Raw genomic sequence first — 15,246 nt, 5'->3', positions numbered from 1 at the left:
AATTCCAATAACAGAGAGCAAAAAACCGCCATCGCCAGGACGGGCCGACGCCGCGTGCGGGTGTTTTTCGACGTGCGATAGTAATATTGGTGTTACTTAAATAAGATAACTAATATGATCATGTTAATAATTTATAATGAGCTATTAATGATAATTCATCCGATTGGAACCTCTTTTGTGTGTGGTTTCTAGTTAAGTAATAAAAAGAGTTTATATTATACTTATTTGAAATAGCATTAGTGGATCCTCTAACTTTACATTTGTTTTTATCATTGTTTAATCCTCACATTAATTTCACATCTCAAAATTCTCTTGAACTCATTATTATTATTATTATTATTATTATTATTATTATTATTATTATATAGTTAATCTCCTTGTGGTTCGACCCTGGTCTTATTGGGTAATTTATGACTTTGACACTCCTGCACTTGGAATAAGACATTAACTCTTTGATCGTGTCACATTCCCATGTCCTTAAGAAGAAATTCACGAGGATTAAAAAAAAATAGTTATTATCCTTTGTAAATTGAAAATAGATATAGATTTCTTTTTAATATCGAGATAATAAAAACATTGTTCAGTTTGATATTAACAATGGGCAACAAAAGTTGTTTAATATCATATATAGGTTATCCATGTCCATTTCCAATCATAACATAATCATTTTTTAGATAAGAATGAATACCTTGTAATTTACTTATATCACATGTCATATGATTATTTGTGCAAGTATTGAGATACTGAGTATCCCCTATAGTATCAATAATTTATAGGGCATCAAGTTTTATATTAGTATAACATCCATTTGCTTTATGGTTTGAGCCTCTATGCATAGAGAAAATAAATGTCACCATTTCTAAAACTACTTCTATATCCATCATAATTTTATAATAGTTATGGTTTAGTTTTAAAATGACCTACTCAGCATCTTTGTATCGTGATTAAGAGTTGGGCAGATGATTGACACCATTACGGTTATAAGGATCATGACCTTTATGAGGTCTTATATTGGTTTTGCCATGATTTGTTTAAAATGCAACATTGGAAGAGGTTGATCATACTATTATAAAGTCTTATTTTGAAATCATAAAGTTTGCTAAACCAATGGAAAAGTATCCTAAGCATTAAAAGTCACTACTATAGGATCAAACTAGGATCCTAAGCATCATATAACACAAATGACGAACTAATATTCATCTATTGGCTTCTTTATATAACAGAGAGACAACACTAAAGAGTTGGCTTTTTACAGATAGTCCTTTAAAGAGAAAATGCCTTATTGAGAGACTATAACTTGATTTTCATATGTTAAATCGATCCCAAGTATGATTACCATGAAAAGTCTTCAAAACTTGCCAAGCTTCATGAAAGGATTCATTGTTAATGACTTAGGATAAGGGACCATCAAACAGAGATCTATTGATCCATCCAAGAATTAATTGGTCAATGTGCAGCCAGTTAGCTTTCGCTAGGTTGATTTGTAACATATCATCCTAACCAATAATAGTTGGTGATAGATATGAAACTTAATTTTACATGTAACTGAGAAGGCCATCACTATATAAAAATGCAATGACCTATGCTTTCAATAAAAGATAATTGTTGGAGACTAACTTAATGGAGATATTATGTAAATGAGCATTAAAGATGAAAATTCAAGAAAATGAGAAGTGAATAAAGGTAGGATTGAAGAGGTCGAAAACCTCATTGTTTGCACCTCTAGTAGCTCTGATATCATGTAGAAAAGTTAACCTCTTTATTCTTTCATGTTACATTCATTTTAAATAGAGATTACAACATAAATATTGCTACACATGAAAACAGATATACAAATCAAAAAAAAAGAATCATGGAGATATGATCACAACATCATTGAAGAAAGGATTTATGGCAAAGAAAATCATGAAAATATGATTACAACATCATGAAGAGCATATATGTTCAAGATAAACATTACGGTGAATTTGTAATATATAGAACATAAAGTACGGTTCAAAATATCAAATGTTTAAAGTTGTTACCTATTTTGTGAGCCCTACATAAAAAATTAGAAAAAATGAAAATACAAAAAAAAATATTGAAAAGAAATCAGAAAAATATATATTAATGGGAAGAACATGAAGCATGCCTCGAAAATTGCCAAAAAATGGTTGGGAATGATCAAAATATACAAGGTTGGAGAATTGGCAGTTCAAATTTGACTGATGAAGGCCTTGTTGATAAGAAAAAAAATAATTTGAGAAGGAAAATACAAATTTAGGTGTTTAAGGACTTAAATGGTTTGGATTCATTCTTCGACATTAACAGGTGATAATGGTTCAGATCATGGTCTCTTAATGATCCTCATTACCATTCAAAAACTCATGATAAAGGCACAAACAAAAAAAGCTGGAAAGAGACATCAGCCCTTCAACCACCTATCCTCAACATTGTTACCACCTCTCTATCTACTCTCATAGACACACCTACATTGTCATTCACCATCACGACTTAAGTAAAGATACCAAAGAGACCATTACTAGTGGTTGGATGGGTTCACTTATGCCAAATGCACGTTGTTCATGGTTAAGAATGTGAAAAATAGTTAACAAAACAATGTTGAAATGTGTTTCTGGTTTGTTATAGAATATAGACTTTGCTTACTGATTTGGCCTTTGATTCTTTGTTTATTGTTGTTTTGATGGTTAAAGAAAATTATTTTGAGCATGATTAGGATATGATTGCTAAATTTAGGCTATTTCCTAGTTTATTAAGGCTTATTTATAGGTTAAACTCTTGTTGAACTTTTTCTAGGCAATTCTTGGTTTTTCTGGTAAATGTTCTTGGGAAGAATATTTCATTGGTTCCATAATTTGGACTCGTTTTAGTTTATTTCTTTTCAATAGACACTTCGTACGACACCATTAGCCAATAATCTAGGGTTTTTTCATCAATAACTTGTATTTCAGTGTTTTATTCTCATGGTTTCGGTTTAAAATTGAAATCTCATCTGATCAAATCGTGATGATTCGGTGATAATCGAAGTGAATAAATGTTAAATTATTGATCCTTGCATGATTTCCAGCCTTCTTATGCCTTTGGGATTGTTATATTTGGTCTGAAATCAAACTCGCATTCTTGGGTTCTTTTATAGTGTTCTTCGCATTCTTCATCAGATTCCAGCAAAAATCTTTTGTTTGATCTTCATATGTTTTGTTTTTATTTTGGGTTGTGTTAATGGGCTTGGGCCTCGGGTTAGGAAGTCCAGCCTATATGGTTAGGCTAAGCCCATTCTAAGTTTAATCTCTGGGCTTGAGCCTTGAGAAGCCTAGCCCACGTGACTAAGCTAAGCTCATTCCTGAAATAAGGCCATATTTGGCTAGTCAAGTTTTTACCAAGAGGAAAAAAAATGTTTTTTTTTTGTGTTCTTAAGGTGTGTTTGCCGAACACAGCCTTAAGACAACTTTTAAGCCTCTGACTTTTAGTTGAGGCGCCCTACTAATTTTCTAGCAAGGTTTATTATTTTTTTTTTTGTGCTTTATCCAAACAAGCCTCAAATAGTTTTCAAAAATTCTGAGAAAATCCAAGGACCATATTAAAATTATTTGTGGATCCCTCGTGTGTTTTTCCAGCAATTTCACTTAATATTGAGTTATAGACTTACACTATAAGATACGATTTTTCAAAATTGCAAAAACAAATCAAAAATTTTCCTTATTCCTAAAATACAAAAATATTTTTTTTGTTTGTGCACATACAGCCAAATTCAAACAAAATTCAAACATATTTTTATTATACTTTGAAAAAAAATAAAAATCAGTCAATATATAGGTATCATAACCAGTTTATGATTTTCCATTAGAACTTAGCCTATATTTTAAAAACATAAAAAAATATTTTGTTTTTTTAATATACGGGATTATGAACTTTTACATAAGACATATTCCCGATATTAAATAAAAAGATAATTTCTTTTATTTTATGTTTTAACTCTAGAATAGCTAGGCTTAGCACCCCCAGCTATGGTCCATTGTGCTGGATTGTACCAGCTTTAATCATTAAACAGACCAACAATTAGAAAACATAATATTACTTTAATTTATATCAGATAAATAAATAATATAATTTATCTTTGATAAAGTATTTTAGGTGTAATACGTCCTTTTTACACCGAATCAATCTTTTTATTCTAATTTTAAGTTTAATTAGGATTTTTAATGGATAAAATATTACGTGATAATTTTTATATTCTGTTTTTACTGAGAAGGGACTTGTCCTTTCCCCTCAACCATCTTAGTCGAAGAGAATAATTACTGATAAGCAGCACACGTGAGACATGTAACACAGAAGTTGCAGTGCAAATGCAATTGCATGATTGATCAGGTAGAAGCCAGAACTAAAGATATCATGTTCACAAAAAAAGCAAATGCTTATAAAAAAAAGAGAGAGAGAGGGAATGAAAGCGCGGGAGGGCGAGAGAATAATCGTGCAGTGCAGCAAACAAAAAAAAACCAGGTGCACGTAATTTGTCTATACATGTTGACAGGACCAGAAGGGGGCTCCAAATGTCCTTACAGTAACAAAAGTAGTGGATAGGGATGATCACTGTGTTTGTTTGAGTGCAACTTTTTGCAGGACCTGAAATGTTGACACATCAAGTAATTTGGAGTTTGCTCTTCTGTGCTTTTTTCGCACATTTTCCCATGGAAAAATGATTATATTCTTCTCTATCTCACCAGATGACAAAAGTGCATCAGCAACTTGAAAAAGAAAATAAAAAAAACTGCTCTTGTTCATGTATGTTCTTTTCGGGATGTGATGGACCTCCTGGTCATGCATATCTTTATTGGAAGCAGAATTTCTGTGTTCAACACAGGATAGCATCACAGCCATTCTTCTTGCTAAACATGTCAAGGAGCTTTTCCTCCATATCTTGCTTTCGGTTTTCCATTTTTACATTATCTTCTACGTGTTATAAATCTGTCTAGATACCCTTTATTGCCTGCGTCTCTTTCTTTTACCTTAGTGTGGATGTGACAATATTGCTCACTGATCACCATACTTGATGTTTCGCCAAGATTGGCATCCTAAAGCTCTGAGATACACTGCCCATTGTGTGTCAACTCTGTAATGGAGTCTGCACGATTATGTTCTTGCAAAAAGGGTGTTGTTGATAAGGGGAGATCAGGCAATTACCTTATGGCATGTGCATGCACCTTTCTTACCCGAGATAATTGACTACTTAACCAGCTAAAATTCGTGGCATATATTTGGTTTTTTTCTTATTTTTTACACCAAGTGTCAAGTAAAAAACCCATTTTAATACATGTTTTATGTTATATTCTGCTTTAGTTTTGAGTTTTGACCGAATATTCAACAGAGGAAGAGCAGCCAAAGATATCTTACGATATAGAGAGAGCATATCTCGTACCCATCAACCTGATTGGGACGCTTTATAGAAACCCTACTCTGTGTTTTTCTCATATTTCCTTTCACATATCAATGTGTGAGGGAGGACCCTCTCTGCCCTGCCATGCTGCATGTACGGATATCGAGGCAACTTTTGTTTTTCTTTATTTCTTTCTTGCATTTGATAGTATTTGTATCCTATCTCTTTCCTTTTTTTTTCTTTTTTTTTATTTGCTCGTAGTGTTAGGTTGTCAGTTAAGAGGGTTCTTTTTTTAAAACAAAATAGCGCTGTAAAAAAAACAATAAAACAATTTAAAAATTAATTTATTTTCACCTAAAAGCAAATAAAAAATCCCAATAACCTTTGTAACCTCATTTCCAATCCCAAAACAAACTATACTTAGTTTAAAATCTAAAAATTAATTCAAATCAAAACACGTCTTTTGAATTCCAATCTACATTTTTTTTACTTGATTTAAGCTCAAACCGTCTCCATTGAATTTCCCTCTTAAAAATGAACCAGTGACACTAAGATTAATGTTTTTGTGGCTAGAATGTGGTAGCCGGAAAGCTTGTTCTCTCTCTTCCTTAATTGTCAATGATTAAAATATAATAAAAATAAAGTTATATGACCAAAACATAAAATGTGAAAATTATAAGGATTGAAGTGAGAAAACATGTCGCATGAATAGTGCAGTGAATAATGATTTATGAGTGTATGAATAGTATTGTGCATTGAAAAAACACCCCCAAGTCTTTTTAGTTTCTTTTGTTAATTGTTAAGTGTTAATAATAATTTTTTATTATTAATATTTATTTATTATATTTATTAAGTTTTTAGGACATTTGTAGTCTACTTTAGATAATTACTATCTATATGACCCGCACTTCACCGCGGATCAAATAAATATTTTTTCAATAAAAAATAAAAATATAGGTTTCTCCAACGTGTTTTGTATATAAACAATTCTCAGAAACCCAAATGTTTATACAAACATGTAATTAAATATATCAATATTTGAACAAGAGATAACTAAGATTAAAATATTTGATCTTGCAATATGAACCATACGCTCAGGTTTGTCTAGTAACTTTGTATCTTAGGATATATATTTTGTTCAATCAAATGATTATTCGTTCTAATATAAAGTAAAAAAAAAATAAAGTCATCAATGAAAGCATATTGAAAAAAAAAACTATAAAGTCCACTTATCAAACAACTCAATACTGAATAGAGATACTGAAAAAAATATAATTTAAAAAAAACAATGAAAAAAAGATATTGGTCAACTTGGCTTAACTCGCTAACCTCGAGACCATGGGCACATAATTAGAATAAACTCATAGAGAGGAAAGTAAAAAATTAAAAGCACAAAGATCAATTCTTAAAAAAAAACAAATAAGCAAAATTCTCAATAAAAAACATTTTTACTGGTGAAACTATAAAAAAAGATTAACAAAAACAAGGATGAGATTGAAAAAAAAACAGTCAAAGTAAGATTAAAAAAAAAACAAAACATAAAGTGATTAAAAGAATAAGAACTAAATTGAATATAAAAAATAAATGATATGACACACTCATACTTCAACAAGGATAAGATAGGGAAAGAAGGATCAGGAGAGGGGAAAATTCCTTTAGAGCCTAACCAAAGCTCCATCTCGCACACATACAGCACCACCAAGTAGAGGACGTCAACGCGCTTTCAATACCACCTTAAAGGTAGTGTTTAGCTGTAAGACGTCACTACATGGATTGCTCGAAAGGCGTGAGCAGCGTCGACATTGCATTCACAAACTTTTTTTTTATGCGTTTTTATATTTACCCTCTTGAGAATAACAAAAAAGCAAAGATCAAAAGATAATAATAAAAAAAAAGCCCCTGCAAGGGAGCTTTAATTTCTTTTACCCTGATGGCATGTAAGTAATTTTATTGTACATTAAAAATTGAAAATCCAATAAAGCCTCTCGACAAACTTGATTATTAAATATAAAAAATTATAAAAATACCAAAACACCCCTAACCATTAGTTAATGAGATTTTACTTCTAAACGGTAATTTAGTCATTTTACTATGCATAAAAAATAAAAAAGATATAAATGCTCCTGGGCATAAGCCTTAAAAATTTTGATTCCAATGGTAATAAAGTTATTTTACTATGCATAACAAACATATAAAGACATTTATACCCCTATGAGAACACCAAAATACCTCTAATAGCTAGGCATTTAGTTTGTTTTTATAGGGGTAAAATGGGAAAAATACTATGGACCACCCACAATGTTTTTCCTATGTGTTTTAGTATTTCTTACTAACTAAGTGACTCGTGCTCCACCAATAACCAAATAAAAAAAAATTGAGCAAAAAAATTGATATTCAGGCGACGCAATCATGTTTTAAAGAATAGAAAAAACCAATGTCAAATGAGAAAAACTAATGTCAAATGATGAAAATCAAAAAAAAATAACCTAAAAAAACGATGTCAACTTATGTTAACTCATTAAGCTTGTGATCTAAATCATTTGACTAAAAGGATTAAATTTGACGAACTTGAAAGCTTAATCTTCACCTAATCAAATGTTGAAGGATGATATTGAAAGAAAAATCAAACATAAAAAAAAAAAGCAATTATAAGCCAAGAAAAGGCTTGAACCCGTCTGGGTTAGCCCGCCAAACCCACGAGTTATGTTATGAAATTGAGATAACCTGACAAAAAGAAAAACAAAGAAAATCACGACACGTAATTTTTAAAAAAACCAATGTCAAATCATGAGATGAAAAAACATAAGTCCCAAAAATAAATTGAAGCCTACTCTTATCCTAAGCCATTTGATTGGTAGCATTGAATATAAAAAAAAAACCCACATAGGTCAATTCTTAACAAATCAAATATTAAAGGATGAAATTTAAAAGAAAAACCAATTACACAAAAGGATCCAAAAGAAAAAACAGAAATTAATAGCACAAAAAAAAGGTATAAGTCCACCCGGATTAACTCGTCAAACACACGGAGTCAAGTCATGAAATCAGGATAACCTTATAAAATGAAAAAAGAAGAAAAACATTAATTCTATTTTTTAAAAAAAAATCAACATCAAATAATGAGATCGAAAAAGTAAATAAGTCCAAAAAACAATGTACGTCTATGTTATCTTATAAAACCCATGACCCGAGTCATTTGATCGGAAACACCAAATTTAAAAAAATCATGAATCCTAAATTTCAATAAATCAAAGATAAAATGGTGAAATTGAAAAACAAATCACAAAAAGAATTTAAAAGAAAAAATAACAATTAAATGAATGAGAGTCAAATTTGAAAAACAAAATGAGATTATGGATAATTTTAGATTGAAGGGCTAAATTGAAAAGAAAAATCAATTCAACAACAGAATTAAAAGAAGAAACCATCAAAATAATAAGAACCAAATTTTAAAAAATAACAAATTAAAAATTTTAATTAAATGATAAAATTGAAAACAATTGAAAGTTTACAGAAGAGACAAGAAAAAATGAAGGAAAAAAAAAGAATCGAGACTAAATTTTTTTAAAAAATTAGATTGAATGATGAAATTGAAAACAAATCAAAAATTTATAAAAGGGTCAGGGACAAGAATTACAAATCAAAAGAATAAGAAATGACACTCAAATATCTCCACTTAAAAGGACTACCCTGAAATTTTAAATATCAATCGTGAATTTTAAAGGAGGAGAGAGGGAAGAAATAAAAAAAAATGTCAGTGGTGTCAAACCTAATAGTCTTTGGCAACACAAGTCTTCTCTCTAAGGAGGCAAAGCCAATACGGTTTAAACATCGTCGTGGAAGGCGATGGCCTCACACGCGACACACTAAGGATACAGGGGTTATATCATCAAGTTTTTAAATAATATTTATATATATTAAATTATATAATTTTCCCAAGCTAGCCTGATAATTATAAAATAACTTGAGTGCAGAGATTAATAAGAAAAAAAAAAGCCCCTGGCTATGTAAAATACAATTCCAATGACATGCAAGTCATTTAACTATTTATTAAAAAATAAAAAAGACAAAAATATCATTGAAGGTAAGCTTTAAAAATATTGAATTTGAGAGTATAAAGGTCATTTATATTATAAAAACAGAAGGATGCAAATTATCCGACAAATAGACCAATGTGAAATTACTAAATTACCCCATTAAAATTGTTTTTTGGTTTATTTCAAAGAAAATAGGTATTTCACTCTAAAGTTCAACTAAGCCATTTTTTTTTTCATTTTGATCCCTGTCATTCAATTTCACTCTAAAGTTAAATTGATTATCATCCATTCCTATCATTGTGGTGAGTTTTTGCTGTTTGACTTATCATTTAGCGGGGGGAACTGGATTGAGTTCATGTCGTTGTCAAGTTCTTGGATAGATCACATGGGGGTGGCTATGAAAGGCAAAACATGATAGTGAACTTTGGGCTACCGGCCTTTCTGGATTGAGTACAAGGTCTATGAAGAATTGCCAAAGCCATGAGAACAATTTCAAAAAGATAAATATTCCCATAGAAAGACCAAATTCTTTGCTTTCTTTTTATTTTCACAAATGAAGTTGTAGTAATTTGCATAGCAAATAAAAAAAAACAGAGATATGCTTGCTTTCTCTTCATTTATCTAAAAGAATTTCCAAGACTGGGCTCTCCAGTCCACAAGTTTACATCAAAATATCCATCCTGAATTCTTTGTGTTCTAACTTTGGTTTATGAATAATTGAATAAAAAGCTTGTATGTATACATGCATGTATACATATGTATGTACGTATCTTCTTCGGTACTAGATATGGTCACCCTCATGTTATGTAAAAAGGTGCTACTACTTATTTCTGATTTCTCAGATTAAATTTCAACTTCTTTCGTGTCCATCTTCGTATGTTGGCAAATAAAACTGATCTCAGATCAAAATTACCCAGAGGAGGAGGAGACATGCATGCTCAGAAGAAAAAATATATCAGTAGTACGCTAATTGATGGAACAGTCATGCTGCAACATTCCCTAAAAACCTTCTATCTGCTAAACAAGCAACTTATGCTTTTCTTTGAGCAGGCACCAGCAATTAGCATACATGTGGGAAACCAGTGGCGCTGCTGACCATTCATCAAGAACACTCAAAAACTGCAACACACACCAGCTAATTTTATATGATGGAATTATTCACTAGCCTTTTTAGACCTTATCACTCCAAGCTTGCCTTTACACTTTAAAGTATTTTTGTTTCCAACAATGATTATGGAATATGTAGACGAAGTGCAGGAAGTATGATGAAATGCCAAAGATGAGAGGAAAATGAACATCTAGTTAGAAAACTTTTGTTGAAACAAATACAGCAAACCATTCCAAAGATGAGAGGAAGTGATCTCGAAATGCGCTTTGATCATTTGAATTATACTAATTTTTTGAAGCCAAACAAAATACATGGGTCGAAGGTATAAAGTGTTAATAGAACTCCAAATGGTAGCTAAATAATGATTCCAAAGGAATGATCTTATATTGTTGACATAAATTAGAAATCAGAAGCAGAAAGACTTCTCCAAACCAACTTACTGCATTTGCAGCTTCAGCCTTCAAACCAGACTAAACTTGCGAGGTCCGAGTAAAACTGGCGCTCTTTCTCAACATTGAAGAATGGTCAGGGACAAGTGAAAGATCATTTTGAGTATTCAACAGCCACTGTCAACACTCTTGACAGGTCAGCAACTAGAGAACCATTGTTCTCTGGATTCTCGAAGACTCTAACCAGACTTGATGGTCAAAAGTAATGGCAACAAATGTCATATCTCATTAATCTTTTCAGCGAAACCAGGAATTTGAAATTTTGCATAGAAGATGATGAATCGAAGAAACCTGCACATCAACAAAGAAGACCCATCTTCTGTATTCAATAAGGACAAACATGTATGTCGTAGCATTGTGATCATATGGAGGCTGAAAAAATCAAAAGACATCAAAAAAAGAAAACTTCTAAAGAAGAGGTTTGCCGGTATGCACCATATGATTACTATTATTTTACAAGATCTACTGTGGCAGAAACTGCACATGACATCCATAACCAAGTTATATTCTTCAGGATTTGGAAAACTCACTTTCTACATTAATTGAGGAGAAGACAATATGGTTTCTTCTCAATTGTTGTCTACCTGGCCTTTGCATGCAAATGGATGAAAAACCCATAACAACATCTCGGTTTTTTTTTCTTTTTTTCTTTTTGGAAAAAGAATCAAAGACTAAGTTGAAGTCCACACTTAGTCTTGCTCTCTTAAACTAACAAAACCATGAGGAGAAATGAATGGTATGGATAATGTAACATCCCTGTAAGCAGTTTTATCTGTATCTTTGCTCAACTTTATTCTTCAGTTAATGAGCCCTGCTCTAAAATAATGTCAAAAACTTTGATATAATGGTACTCCTTTCTTTCTTCTGTGCTGTCCAGATGGTTGACACAACAACCTCATGCCATCAAATGCATTTCTATTGACAATTTCACATGACAAAGCAAATAGGAAAGGCAAATAAGTTGAATTGTTGATACAAATAAAAGTTGTTACAACTGTTTCAATAAAGCGGCATATCATGAATAGTAAATTGAGAAAAGGGGCAATTACTGCACTGTTCTTGAATTGGAAACCACCAAAGATACATGCAAACAAATATGGATCCCATATTCATCATAAATATGTGCATATTCTATAACATTGATCAAAGAATAGTAGATCAGTACTTTGGAAATCATTACTCCCCATCCCATGACAGAGAGCATGCATCTAACAAAGGCAGATTCCCCATTCACCACCTCTGTTTCTCCATCTCAATTCTAAATATAGAATACCATGAAGTAGTATGTTGAGCTAAGCATGTGAGTGAGGGAATCCCCCTTTGGCTAGCAAGGAGAAGTTTGAAGTGCATATATACAAAGATGGCTCAATAACCCAAAAGCTTAGGCTTTTGGGTTTGAGATGGTGTCTATCAATGCATTTGGGCCCTCATGTGCCCAGACCAATGAAGGGTCTATGAAGACTTTGAAGCGCAGATCTTAGAGAACTACCAAGTTCTTGGATTAAAACAAATAAATCAATAAAATCAGAAAGACCGTAGAAATTAAACTCAATGAAGACAGGCAGGGAAAACAAGTCCTGCAAAACCATTTCTAAACAACACAAGATAGTCAATGCTTCAACGGTCTCATTACTGCAATTCTTTTCACCATCTAAGAGTTAAGCCTCTCATGCACAATTCAACATGTTCTTTCAGTTTGGTTGTAATGATGCTTATTTGACTTCAGCTTATCAACTTTCATATAGAGGTGCTCAGAAAATATTGGCACTGCAAGCTTAGAGGCACAGGATTCCACAGTTTTCCAGTAATAATGGTAGTTACAAAATCAGTAGGATTAGAATCCTATATCGGAAAGCACAAATTTTGAGAAGAAAATCAGGTCCCAGGTTTCCTTTTGCTTTTGTTAGGCAACAATATAAAGAGTTAACTAAGTTATGAAAGAGCACATTATAAGCATGTAAATTTGCATTCCCTTGCCCAAATAAAAACAAAAAAACAAACAAAAGAAAGAAATAGAACAAGAAGCTAACCTGCAGATTATTAGTTTAGACAGATAATTAAATCTTTTAAGTAGCAGTCCTCATGGCTGTCAATGATTCCTTCTTTTTCTTAGGCGAAGCTGATCACTCTTGTGACCTTTCGTGGAAATTGTACCCTCTACTCATTTCTTTTCTGATAGAATCTTTTGGTCGAAATTCCTTGGTCTTGAAATGGCGCTTTTCAATCCCTCTATCTCTTCCAGCATTCCTTGCATGCTCCCTTGAATCTAAAGTAGTCTTCTTATCTCCTCTTCCTCTGCTGCGTGGGGCATTTCTATGAGCATGTCTCTTACCCTCTCCTTCCTCCCCATCATCATCATTGAACATATAATCATCTTTTGATACAACTTTATCCCTTGTCTTACCGTGGTGTTTCTCGACCACCCTTTCTCTTCTAACATTTCTTGAACGCCCCCTCACATCTAAATTCTTATTCTCATCTGCTCTCCCCCTTGGGGATTTTGTACAAGCATGTGTCCTAATTTCACCTTCCTCCTCATCATCGTTGTACTTACAATCATCTTTTGATACAACTTTATCCCTTGTCTTACCGTGGTGTCTCTTGACCTCCCTTTCTCTTGTAACATTTCTTGACCGCCCCCTCGCAGCTAAATTCTTATTCTCATCTGCTCTTCCCCTTGGGGTTTTTGTACGAGCATGTGTCCTACTCTCACCTTCCTCCTCATCATCATTATACTTATAGTCGTCATTTTGTACAACTTTATCCCTTGTCTTACCATGGTGTTTCTCAACCCCCCTTTCTCTTCTAGCATACTTCAAGTTCCCCCTCACATCCAAATTCTTATTCCTGTCTGCTCTTCCCCTGTTAGTTGGGGCATTTCTATGAGCATTTTTCCTACTCTCGCCTTCCTCCTCCTCATTATACTCGTAACCATCTTCACTATCATCCTCAAAATCAGACCCCGCATCAGTCACTTCCACACAATTATTAGCATCTTGTTTTTCTCCTTGCCCTTCAGATTTGCCATCAGTCTTCTTTTCTTGTTGTTGGCTTCCTCCATGTACAGTAATTGATTTACGTTCTTCGACAACTGTGTGCATAAGATGAATATACTGATTCCTAATATCCACCACTGGATTCTTCTCAACTAACAATCCCCTCTTATATCCCTCCTTCAAAACAACAGTATAAGTTCCTATCTTATTCGACAAATAAAATATCCCTGGATGGTGTAGCAATGCTCTCTTAAACCTCGACCGGATCCCCAGCCACTCTCCTAAACACAACAAAGTGTCCTTCTCCACTTTCTTCGAAACAGAAAGATTAAGTACCTCATGCAACACACTCACCGCCCACCTATCTGATTCATCAGTATTAGGCCCAAGATGCATAGCATTCTCATAGGGAGAAACATAAGGTAACTTTTGCCAGTCACTAATCCACTGCTTCAACCTCTTATCTATTTCAAAACCCTTCGAAAACTGCATTGGAAACTCAATAGGCATCCCTTTAACATAACCAGTTTCTCTACTTTTCGCCCTCTTTTCCATAACTGAAACAGCCAGTTCATCACTCCAGCAAACCAACTCCAACCCCAAATCCGAACCCGACCAAGGTGACAAATTCTTATCCCCGAGAACTCTAAAATAATCAGGGAATTCAGGAACCAAACTCTTGACACAATCTTGAGGCAAACCCAAATCCCATAATAAAAAATCAAGAAGCTTTAATGGAATTTTATCAATTCTTGAAATCATTAACAACTTTAAAAGCCTATTAGCAACATCATTCTTATAACTATCACTTTGATAAACTAACTGTTCTTCAATATCAAGGTCAAGTACCTGTTGTGTTAACTTGACATGAGGATGGATTCCAATGCCACCAGGTAGAAATTCTTCAAAGACTGAAGGGTATCTTCTAATTAACTCTATTGGCCGTATTGGTATTTTGAGGAAGTCTTTTTGTTGAGTGATTATGGAGATAGGGAGTGATCTTGATGGCTCTGATTTTATTAAGTTCTTGATTGAAAGCACCGGCTTTAAGTGCTTTTCTCGCTCAACTGCATGGTCTAAGCCCCTGTCTCTGACGTGCTTGATGGCCGCAAAGTCGACGAGGCTGCGGCGGTGACCTTGGATGCGGGGTTTAGGGAGGGAGCGGAAGAGGAATTGCATTGTTCAGGCTGCAGCTTCCTCTGTTTCTTTTGGAAATGAGAGTATAGTGGGGAGGGAAGACCAGGGGTTCAAGTAGGGTTTTGGTTTTGCCTTTTTATGTCTCTTT

At 33.1% G+C, this 15,246-nt stretch overlaps 1 protein-coding gene across 2 annotated transcripts; it reads right to left on the bottom strand.

Annotated features, from left to right (window-relative positions):
• Window positions 1-10,765: 10,765 nt before the first annotated feature.
• LOC133669164 (protein WHAT'S THIS FACTOR 1 homolog, chloroplastic) lies at window positions 10,766-15,218 on the bottom strand. Of its 2 annotated transcripts, none has more exons than XM_062089211.1 (2): window positions 12,996-15,218; window positions 10,766-11,880 (listed from the first exon to the last, which is right to left on the bottom strand). In XM_062089211.1, the coding sequence occupies exon 1, from the start codon at window positions 15,138-15,140 to the stop codon at window positions 13,089-13,091; it is 2,052 nt and encodes a 683-aa protein (XP_061945195.1). In that variant the 5' UTR covers window positions 15,141-15,218; the 3' UTR covers window positions 10,766-11,880; window positions 12,996-13,088. The 2 variants fall into 2 exon arrangements, with proteins under 2 accessions (XP_061945195.1, XP_061945194.1); XM_062089210.1 differs by having other exon boundaries at window positions 10,766-11,256.
• Between the last annotated feature and the right edge of the window lie 28 nt (window positions 15,219-15,246).

The sequence above is a fragment of the Populus nigra genome, chromosome 12 (genome assembly GCF_951802175.1).
Source record: "Populus nigra chromosome 12, ddPopNigr1.1, whole genome shotgun sequence".
In the NCBI taxonomy this organism is placed as follows: domain Eukaryota; kingdom Viridiplantae; phylum Streptophyta; class Magnoliopsida; order Malpighiales; family Salicaceae; genus Populus; species Populus nigra.
This window is presented reverse-complemented; position numbering and strand designations above follow the sequence as displayed.

What these genes read in the sequence shown, in the direction of transcription:
- LOC133669164 (XM_062089211.1), bottom strand. Translation starts at nt 15,140, where the DNA reads ATGCAATTCCTCTTCCGCTCCCTCCCTAAACCCCGCATCCAAGGTCAC.